Below are 10,316 nucleotides of genomic sequence, written 5' to 3' on the forward strand. Positions count from 1 at the left end.
ATTCAAGAGGAATTATAGGGTGTGTTCTTTTTTTTTTCACACCCTACATTGTCTCTTTTTAGAGAATTCCCATGTCCAACTCTTTGCATGTTGGATAAACACGGGCCCAGAAGACCAGGCACTAATTCACAGAACATTTACTCTCACCTAAACAACATGTCTGTGCTCACTGAGTTCCCCGGTGTTGGATAAAGGTTTGAGCTCTGTGTAGGCAGCGGCAGTGCCGTTGGTTACCCGTGCAGGAGGGCGTTTTGGATTCGAGGGGAGGTCATCCGCAGGCTGGCAGAGCAACAAGAAACGCTGAGGAGATACAGGAAGTGAGGTTAAATGGCATTCTTTATTACTGAATACTGAAGTACAGTTCTGCATGTCCATTGGCACAGTAATTTAATAGTGAGCAGTAAGATTTTCCTGCTTTGAAGGGGGGGGTTTTTTCCACATTCCAATTGGTCTATTAGATTTGTAACTTTTTGAGTTTTGATCTCTATGTTTAGCAAGTTCCCACTACCATGGAATGACTAAACTCAAGCCTTGTTATGTGCTAAATAGACCAAATACAATAAAACTAGATTAAATGGAACCTTGAAAAATAACGTTTTCTCACAACCAACCAATACAACGCATTAAGAAGTTCCCCCTGGGATATTAACATTAATTGTAGGATGATGCTGGTAATATTCAATGTTTTTGATGATGTTGGCAAAACCCATGAAAAGTTCAAAACCAACAATGTGTTGGTCAATCTCTCAATACTTTGTGATTTCCACAGTCTGCCAGTGGCCCCGATCCCCGAGTTCAGTCCCCCTCAAGACGTGAGTCTGTGGAAACACACATAGTCTGTACGAAACCTAATGCAAACGGTCTCGCCAGCACATCTGGAGTGCAAGTGGGGATTTATGGCACAGGAAATTATTCTAAATCTGATGATTGTAATCATATCTCTTACCCGGTGCCACTGTCATGATTCTGCCAGAGTGAAAGACTTTGTGAACTTTGTGTTTGTCTTTGTGGACTAAATTGTTTATGAATTCTTATTTAAATTACCTTTTTGTTATCCCTCACAACGAACCATGTCCTACGTGCTCTACTATGACCAAATCAAACGTTTCCTAAAATAGTGCCTCTACTGGTAGCAGGAGGTACTCCACAAATACTTTTTTGCCTCAGAGCATTGTGGGGTTTTATTTGATAAAAAAATTGTTCACATAGGAAGAAGTTCTGAACATATCGCGAATCAAACATTCCCTTGTCCTACAATGAACCCCCAGATTTGAGCAAGGCAAACGTAAATACGTATCACACTCACTCAAAAATCCTTCACAACAAATCAAAACATGATTCATACTGTATACTTTATTTATCTCTCACAGTTGCACAGTTATATTTTCTTTTCCACCAGTACAAAATTACCATAATTTACCTGAGATTAAAAACGAGAGGATCGTGCTCACCTGTCGAAGAGTGCCTTTCCCCTGTATTACTTTACAGAACACAAACAGCGGGATGAGGGAGAGGGAGATGGTGGCGATGAACCAGCCCAAGATGTTGGCCCACAGTGGATAAACGTAAGTGTTACTGAACTTCAGTGGGGAGTATTTGACGATAGAGAAGATAAAGGTGCCCTGTGATTGGAGGAGACAAAGTGGATTCATGTTAAGTTAAACATAACAGTATGTAATTCATAACTCTGTCTGTTGCCCTGCAGGTGGTCCTCTTAGTGGATACATCAAATTGAAAGACATGGCGAAATAAATCAAACGAAAATGACCGTAGATTAAAGGGCTCACCGCACAGATGAGGGGAGTAATGTAGCACCAGCAGTATTTCATTAATGGGTTTGGACGATAACCGATCATGTCTGCGATGTTGCCGTAGAAATGGTCAGCGCCTTTTATAGAAAAGAAAGGTGTGGGAATCTATCAACATACCAAACATTCATTCAATCTCATAATAGGAAGAAGTCCGTTTTGTTAACAGGATCTACGTGGTTGGTTGTTTTCCTGCGTGACTTACCGTAGACCCATCCGATGCTGACAGACTGACAAAAAGAGAGGAGGATGAGTGTGGTGCCGCTGCAGACATGGTGATCCAACAGTTGGAGCAGGTAAATCCCTCCCTAAAAAACAAGCACAGTGATGACATCCTGTCAAAACATTTTGGCAATAAATTCCAACAGTACTTTTTAAGAGTATGGTTTTTCAACCGTGCTCCCTGGAGAGGCTACAGAGTGAGGTTAAAGCCAGTTTCTTTTCCTGCGTGCAGTAGCTCAAGTTCTGTATGTTCAGTATTCATAGTGTTTGTTTGAGGAAACTGATTTCTAATAACTCAACAAAACATGCTTGTCTTCATTTGACATAGTGATCTGACTGTGGATAACAAGAATTTGTTTTGCTCTTTATCCAGGCGTAATCAAATGAATCGCTAAATCCTTAAATGTCACACTTTGTAGAGTAACTGATTGCAATCAGACTGCAACCAACACCATAAAGAGATCACACAAATTCCAATACAGTTTAAATTAAGTAACTCGACAATTTCTTTCCCTTCCTATTCAAAAGAGCATTTACACAGTCCTCTATTGTATTTTGAATCATTTCTTAGGCCTGTTTCGGATTCATTTACTGAGCTAAATCTGCTTTTGTGACTCGTGCTGTTTTCCTGTACTTTGCTTGCTGTATTTCTGTCTCCAGCACATTTAATGCCACGCGAAGAATACGGCAGAAAACACCGAGGAAGGGGTTTTGCAAAAGTTCCGAGTGCACTTCACGAACCTCCGTTACCATCGAGAATCCCAGCAAACAGCAGGTGCAGCAGAAGGCCAGCAGGAGCAGCTCACGTCTACAGCCCTGGCGCAGGTAAGCTGGGAACAGATCAACTAGTGACGTCATCAAACACTCCAGACTGACAAACTGGAAGAGAGGAAAGATAAGTCAGAGCTTGGTTTCACTTTTTCAGCCAGTCACTAATTCAGAGAGGTTTTTAGCGGCGTACCTGACTATCCAGTCCGAGCAAAATAATCATGCTGAAGAAACACACTGACCACACCTGAGGCATGGGCATCATGGCTACTGCACGTGGGTAGACAATGAAGGCCAGCCCCGGGCCTACACACACACACACACACACACACACACACACACACACACAGTATGGGAAAAGAAACAATGAATAAATGAAACATGACAGACAACAATGTCAACATAAAAGGAACAACCTGATTCTCACTCTCCTTTGTTGAGGATGTTTGATTTTTGCGTTGGTGATTTTTTTCGGTAGACCAAGAGTGATTAAGTGTGACTTCACGGAATGTGCACAGTGGCAGGAAGACGACAAGGAAAATTGAGGAATGATTTTAATGGATTATTTCTATGCTGCATTTTAAACATGGAGATGAATGAAAACACAAGTGACTGAAAAAGCCACAAAGGGTTGAACTTGTCTGATTCAGTACCTACCAGATTCTGCCACCTGAGATATATCCACTCCTTGTTCATACGTCATAAAACCTAAAACAGAGAAAATGGCAAAGCCTGCCACAATGCTGGTGGCACTGTTCAGCAGACACAGGTAGAAACAGTCCCTGGAAGAAAAAAAGAATCCCTTTCTAGTAGACGTGTATGCAACAGAGAAGATTTCTTCTTTCCCCAGGTTAATCGCAGGAACATGAAATGTTCTGATCTTTTTAATGTCAATATCAGACTCTTTATTTATTGGCTTTGTTGCATCAAATTTAATTTAAAAAAAAAAAAAATTTCAAACAATCTGCTCACGGCTGCAGACAAATCAGTAATAAGACATTTCTCAAAGTGAATTTAGGGTTCATCCAATATTTAATTACCGATATATTGGCGTTCCACTTACCTGTAACAGTTATTGTTGTAAGTGTTGTAACTCCCAAGAGAGGTCAAGAACCCAAAACCAATGGCATAGGAAAATAGGATCTGAGTACCAGCGTCCATCCAAACCTGAAAAGGGAAAACGTGAGTATGTGTGTGTGTTTTCTGACAAAACAATGTAACAGTTGTGGTCGAAAGAGCGTCTGTATGCTCTCACCTGGGGATCTGAGAGACGACTGACATCAGGGTAGAGGTAGTAAATGATTCCATCCATTGCCCCTGGTAGGGTGACACCACGCACCAGCAGAATAAACAGTATCACAAAGGGGAAGGTGGCTGTGAAGTAGGCCGCCTGGAGAGAAGAAAAAAGTGCAAAGCAGAAACTGAAGTAAAATGTCACACTGGTGGAAAGAACAAACTGTCCAACACAATTTTACAGAAGAAAACATGACTTCTTCAAATGTCTGATTTGTCCAACCGACAGCCCAAAATCCAACCATCCGTTGTCTTCCATTTAGCCAAGGTCAGGACGCGATGGCCGTGTCACGCCCTCATGGTAGCCAGGGGTGTGTGTGTGTGTGGGGGGGGGGGGGGGGGGGGGGGGGGGGGGGGGGGGGGGGGGGGGGTCATCTTCAATTCTTTGTTGGATCAGCTCCTCAGTTCTTTCCGCGTCCTTCACCTCCAGTCGCTGGCCCGGCTCCAAGCGCTGTTCGTCCCCCCTTCGTGAGCCTTTTGTTTCTTCCCTAGAGAAGTATGATGAGGTCTTGGTTCCTGCGGAGCCTTTTTCTGACCTTGTATTCACGAGTGTTTGAACAGCAGCACCTCTCTTATGCCACTGATTGCTCCTGCATCGCTTATTAAATAAGCTCTATGACGTGCCTGGGGATCAGCTCTGTGGAGAAGTCAGTCAACCGTGTGCTTCTCCTAGGAAGCCACTTTTCTGAGATGCAAATGGTATTTGATCAGCCTGCTCGTAGTAAAAACACTACTAAACGTCTACTCTACTCCCCAGCAGGTCTCCCGCAGTGTGGCTGAGCTTATTTAGTTTTGCTTCACACTTGCTTTGACAAAAAAACCCTCTATTATGTCTTACCATCCACCCCTTAACACTGTGCTGATCATTTATCTCCGGTGACTCCTACATCTTCAACACCTCACTGGAGATATGTCATGTTAATAGAGGTTGGCTGGAGATGATTCACGACTGGAATGTGGTGCACATGATGGAGTTAGAAACTCAGCTCAGAGACCCCCCCCTTGTTCAACCCCCTCTCTTAGTTACAGTCCCAGCCTGAGCCTCCTGACTCTTCATCTGTCTTCTGACTTCTCAAACAGCCGGCCCTGTCCCGCCACCCCATTGTGCTCTACACCCCAAGCCGGTGAAGAACGTGGAGAAGTACATCCAGGACTCCCTCGCCGCAGCAGGTATCATTCGTCCCTCCTCTACTACTACGCCTGGCTGTAAGACATTCCTCTGCAGCACATGCTCAGTTACGTGACTGATCCTGTAGAGGAGCGCATTATTTTCGAAACTTTCGGGAGCGATGGCAACGAACGGGGGCACTCTCCGTACAAGTTGGTCTCCCTTTTTGTGCGAAAGAAAGATTGAACCCTTCAACCTTGCATTGATTCCCGTGGCCCAAAAAAATACAATGGTTTAAAGTAAACACTCACTGCCTCTGCTCCCCCCCCCCCCCCCCCCCCCCCCCCCCCCTCTTGGAGTCAATGCCTTTTGGTTGAACTGATGCTCTTGCTGTCTTCCAGATGCTTGTGAACAATGTCAACCTGATTTTCTTCAAGACCCTCTCTGAGCAAGTGCAGCGTTTGATTTTGGTTCTTCAGCACCTTCTAGGGAACAAGAAGTATGTTAAGGCTGAAAAATCAGCAAATTGGGAATTCTTGAACGGCGTGTCATGTTCCAGCAACTAACCTTCCCCGTGGATTTGATGCCCTTCCAAACGCAGAAGTAGCAGATGACCCAGGTAAGGATGAGACACAAGACCAGTTCCCACCTCAAGCTGCCCACATCCTCGATACCACTAGAGATTTTCAAAACCCGGTGGCTGGATAGAACATTGGGGGGGGCAAAAATAATGACAGATGAAGGGGATGGAAAGTGAACAGAAAAAGAGAAATAAAAAATGACTTTCAGGATTAAAGGGCGAAGGGAGGAGAGGATGGGTTAAACAAAACTGCGTGGGTAAAGGAGTGGAGAATGGGAACAGGTGATCTGGAATGATCGGGGCGTTGAGCAAAGAGAAGGGAGAGAGAGATGAGAAGGGCAGGGTCGGGGAATGCGGGGGGTTTGAGACGGGGTTGTGTGTGTTGACTTCATGCTTACTGCCAGAACTCCACGACAGGAAGAGTGGTGTTTACTCTGGTCCCCTCGCCGAGGCTCAGATTTGAGCGGTTGAGGACCAAGCATGAGTCTGAATATAAGAGAAAACACTCAAAATGTAAAAAGAACATGTATTTCATAATAACTACATGCATTTCATAACAACTGTATATCATTAATACTGCTGTCAGCAATAACAACGACTTGTATGTGGCAGACTATCCTATCATATGCACTACGTCCTCTCATCTCCATAGTTACACATATATTCCCAGGATTTTAACATTACAGACACTTTTTTCTTTCTTTTTTGAAAGTCACCCCACAAGTCTTTACTATATCGAGCTTGAGTGAAACTGGCTGGTTTGCAGTGATCTCATGAACAATGTGATATCACACCATCCCCCCCCCCCCCAAAAAAAAAAAAGCTGCAGAGGACAGGTTACTACCTGTGTTCCAGTAGTGTCCGCACGTGGCCCAGGGCAACTCCTCACTGAAGGACAAGAACAAGTACAAGAACGCCCACGCAATGATGATGATGTAAGAGGTCGCACTGAATATGATGATGAGGTGACTGGCAAAGCCCATGCCTGACAGAAAATATATATATACATATATATAAATGTTTGTGACATAAGCGAAGGTGGCACAGTCAAATGATATTGTTACACAATCACACAATTTGAATTCACCTTGAAAAAGCGGACAAATCTTTTTCCAGCAAGTGATCCCCCCTTGGCTGGTGTACTGCCCTATGGCAGTCTCAAGGAAGAAAAGCGGGATTCCGCATGTTAACATGAACAAGATGTACGGAATGAAGAAGACGCCTGTAAGAAAAAGAGCAGGGATCCCTACTTCATTAGTGGGGAGAGAGGGGGAAAAAACAAAAAAAAACATGCACATGACAGACGCAGAGCAAAAACTTTCTGTGCGTAAAACCACTCGCCTCCGCCGTTTCTGTAGCACAGGTAGGGAAACCTCCAGATATTCCCAGGTCCGATGATGGCGCCCATCACGGTGAGGATGAACTCCGCTTTGGATCCCCAGTGTCCCCGTCCCCCCGCGTCTTTGGGTTTCTGTGGGTATCCTTGAGGAGCAGCAGCAGCAGCAGCTGTGTATGCGCAAGTTTCCCCGTTCGTTGCCATCGCTCCCTCTCCGTAAAGTTTCCAAAATGCGCTCCTCCACAGGATCGGTCACGTAACTGAGCGTGTGCTGCAGAGGAATGTCTAACAGCCAGGCGTTGATCTGACAGTGGCTGTTGTAATCAGCCAAGTCAGTCTGACTCGAGCCTCTTACGTGGGCCACCCCCCCAGGGGAGAGCAGCACATTTGGGTAGGCCAACCCCTACTGGAGGTCGAATACAAAATATTGTGTTTCACAATCTCTAAAGTCTCATCAGGACATGTAATTGCGTAATTAAAATATAGAAAAACTAAATATTTTCCAATGACACAAATCTCCAGTCGACATAAATCTGGTACATACATTATTTACTGTCCCTTCTTTCTAAGGTTACATATTATTAAAAAAATACATTTTTTTTTACATCCCATTCGTTGTATCACACAGTAATGAAGTCCATTTGTTATCATTTCATTTCTACACGATTTAAACATAACCGGTGTATTTACTGCCCTACTATGATTGGACCCCGTCAAAGTCAGACAACATCTATGTCTGTGTTTCAGTTGAGTAGAACAAAAAGAAAGTGATGAGAATCAACCTTTCAAGTTGTAGTCAAACAACCAACCAGCTTGATGTTCTTAAACATTAATACATTGTCGTCGTCCCCCCTGAACAAGTTCAGCCAAGTCTGACACTCTCGGACTAACCTTTAGATGGCACTGCCTCTCATCCATTTTGCACTGCATCATCCATACAGCTCACTCCACCAGAGAACCATACATTTATTTGTTTCCAGATTGACTTTTTGAACCAAGGGACACATGTTCATCTCAACTCAGTTTAAAAATCATGTGCAAATCATGCAATACGCAAGGTCTAAAAAAATAATAATTTCAGCTCGTTTAGCTCCAATCCACTCCAATCCATTGATCACCCTGCCTCGCGACTGCCCTCTAGATGTTGGATAAATAGGACGTGGGACAGGAATCTCTGCTCTAACGTTGCATACTCGAAATTTTGCAATCAAAACAATTCCCCTTGTTAGCAATTAAACAACTTAAAATCCCCATGGCTGCAGAGACTCATGACACATTTGATCGTGGATGTCTGAGAGCCGTGCGCCGCTGCTGCTGGTGGACTGCGTCGGCACTGGAGCCGCCGGTGTCGAGCAGGAGACCAGTGAGCTCATCGTGGCTGCGTGGTGCGGAGGGCGGGGCTCCCAGCATCATCACCACCGGCCATCGCTGCCTCATTGTACGAGGCTGCTGCTGCTGCTGCTGATGCTGAGACCATACCGGAGTGGGCGATCTTTTCTTCCCCCACCCCCCGCCCCCCCCCCCTTTCTTTATTTCTAAAAATAAAATTCATTAAAGGAACAATGCCATGGACATGGTTTTGCGCAGATTAGGACGCGACGCATGGTGGCAGATCGATTACGAGGTAAGGCTGCAGTTTTGCGTCGGGGGTTGCAGGGGAATAGCGGGCCTGTGTGGTTTGAGTCAGGTTGATCATCTCAGACAGAGACACGCCGGACTCGTTTTGTAATTTCACCAAAACGGCAACAGTGAACCAATACGCGCGATCATCGCGTAAAAGCCGACAGAGAACCGGGTTGGGGGGTGAGTTTGTATCTGGGTCGTGTAAAGCGTGTGGGCTCAGCCTGCTTGTCGGAAGTGGAGCGGAGCTCGGCCTACAGGATGTGGATGATGACGGGGATCGAGCCTGTGTCCGCCCGGGGATTTGTCTCCGCCACGCAGGGCCGCCTCGCGCACACACGACGGACGCACAGAGCATCATCTGTCGGTGGCTTTTCCTGGTGGCAGCCTTTTTTTTTTCTTCCTGGCAGCCTCACTTGTTGTACAGTTGAAGCTTCCAGCTGTTGATGCTGAACGCTTCCGCGGCCCAGATGTACACACATCTGCACCCAAGGTAGACGGGCAGACACAAGAGACAGTGTGTGCATTTTCCGCCTGACAGCTCGTCACACGTTGTGTTTTGAAAGGATGCTGCAGAGGATGTTGCGAGAGGATGCGATGTGTGGTTCGTGATGATGGAGGCCTGCTGCAGCCTGGTGGTGCTCGGTCTGGAGCCTGCAGCCGCCCTCGGGGTGTTACACTGGCCTTGTTTCACACACACACACACACACACACACACACACACCACCCCTGCTGGGAAGGCGATTGTCACACTGTTGTTTTTTTAAGGGGTCAGCACAGATGTGTAGGCGAGTGACTGCCCCACAACTTAATAGTTTATAGATCGCATTGAAGTGGCAGGCAACAGTCAATAATAGGGCTCATGGATGGAGCAAAGAAAAAAAAGGATCAGATTTAATTAATGGGGGGAAAATTATACAGCAGTGATGTTTCTCTTTTGGTTGGAACTGTAATCGTCATATTGCTCTACACATTTTTCATCTACCTGATATCAAGTCTATGTTCATTACTGCCATTTCAGAGACACATTCCCATATCATAGGCAGACAATCTCATCCATGTAATAGGCTGTTATGTGAAGCACTATGTTGAATTTCAGCTGCACAGCACAACAACCTACTGCTTTAATAATAATAATAATAATTATAATATATAACGGAATAACATTGGAATTTGCACAAACATTCTCAACCAGAACATCGCTACAGATTTGGAGTGAATTGTCTTATATGCACATGGTTAGAGATCCACAATTTACTTTAAAAATACCATGTAAATTGAACATTTAACATAAAAAACCTCGCAGCAGATTTGAAAATTCTATTTCGATGCACTTTTGATACAAAGTATGCCCAACATTTGAAAATCTCTTTTAATACACAGGGTTGGGATTTTGATCTGAACTATAATGTAATCCAGTTTGAACCAACTTACATCACTAGTACCAGACTGATTCTCTCGACTTGACTTAAACTGTAAGTTGCTCACTCACATTGGGGCAGCTCCGACATGATTGCATAAACTGGATTAGGAAAAAGAGGGGAGGGTAAGATTTTGTTTGAAGAAAAAGGATAAAAAAGA

At 44.7% G+C, this 10,316-nt stretch overlaps 2 protein-coding genes across 10 annotated transcripts in view; one reads left to right on the forward strand and one right to left on the reverse strand.

The window, feature by feature from the left end:
* The window catches only part of jakmip2 (janus kinase and microtubule interacting protein 2), a 29,958-nt gene that overhangs the window by 172 nt on the left and 19,470 nt on the right, over window positions 1-10,316 (forward strand). For 2 of the 9 annotated variants that reach the window (XM_035626679.2, XM_035626680.1), the window contains exons 1-7: window positions 147-322; window positions 770-812; window positions 1,489-1,565; window positions 2,019-2,104; window positions 2,691-2,855; window positions 5,172-5,261; window positions 5,601-5,818. The gene's annotated coding sequence lies outside the window, so the exon portion shown is untranslated. Of the gene's footprint in view, window positions 1-62; window positions 323-769; window positions 813-1,488; window positions 1,566-1,705; window positions 1,907-1,977; window positions 2,105-2,690; window positions 2,856-5,171; window positions 5,262-5,600; window positions 5,819-8,631; window positions 8,740-10,316 lie in introns of those variants that run through there. The other 7 variants (XM_035626672.2, XM_035626670.2, XM_035626669.2 and 4 more) reach the window with 7 other exon arrangements.
* On the reverse strand, window positions 147-7,714 carry LOC118301304 (sodium- and chloride-dependent GABA transporter 2-like). Its single transcript, XM_035626686.2, has 14 exons — window positions 7,121-7,714; window positions 6,867-7,001; window positions 6,624-6,764; window positions 6,178-6,265; window positions 5,767-5,899; window positions 4,054-4,188; window positions 3,862-3,965; window positions 3,456-3,580; window positions 2,992-3,104; window positions 2,772-2,909; window positions 2,014-2,116; window positions 1,788-1,888; window positions 1,452-1,622; window positions 147-300 (listed from the first exon to the last, which is right to left on the reverse strand). Exons 1-14 carry the CDS (start codon window positions 7,317-7,319, stop codon window positions 148-150), a joined length of 1,839 nt encoding a protein of 612 aa, XP_035482579.1. The 5' UTR covers window positions 7,320-7,714; the 3' UTR covers window position 147.

The sequence above is a fragment of the Scophthalmus maximus genome, chromosome 2 (assembly GCF_022379125.1).
Source record: "Scophthalmus maximus strain ysfricsl-2021 chromosome 2, ASM2237912v1, whole genome shotgun sequence".
In the NCBI taxonomy this organism is placed as follows: Eukaryota; Metazoa; Chordata; class Actinopteri; order Pleuronectiformes; family Scophthalmidae; genus Scophthalmus; species Scophthalmus maximus.

Bases quoted from the DNA above. Each gene is read 5' to 3' on its own strand.
- LOC118301304 (XM_035626686.2), bottom strand. From the start codon at position 7,319: ATGGCAACGAACGGGGAAACTTGCGCATACACAGCTGCTGCTGCTGCT. The intron at 6,266-6,623 runs GTAGTAACCTGT...TCTTATATTCAG, and splicing joins CGGACACTACTGGAACACAG to ACTCATGCTTGGTCCTCAAC. The intron at 3,105-3,455 runs GTAGGTACTGAA...GTGTGTGTGTAG, and splicing joins ATCTCAGGTGGCAGAATCTG to GCCCGGGGCTGGCCTTCATT.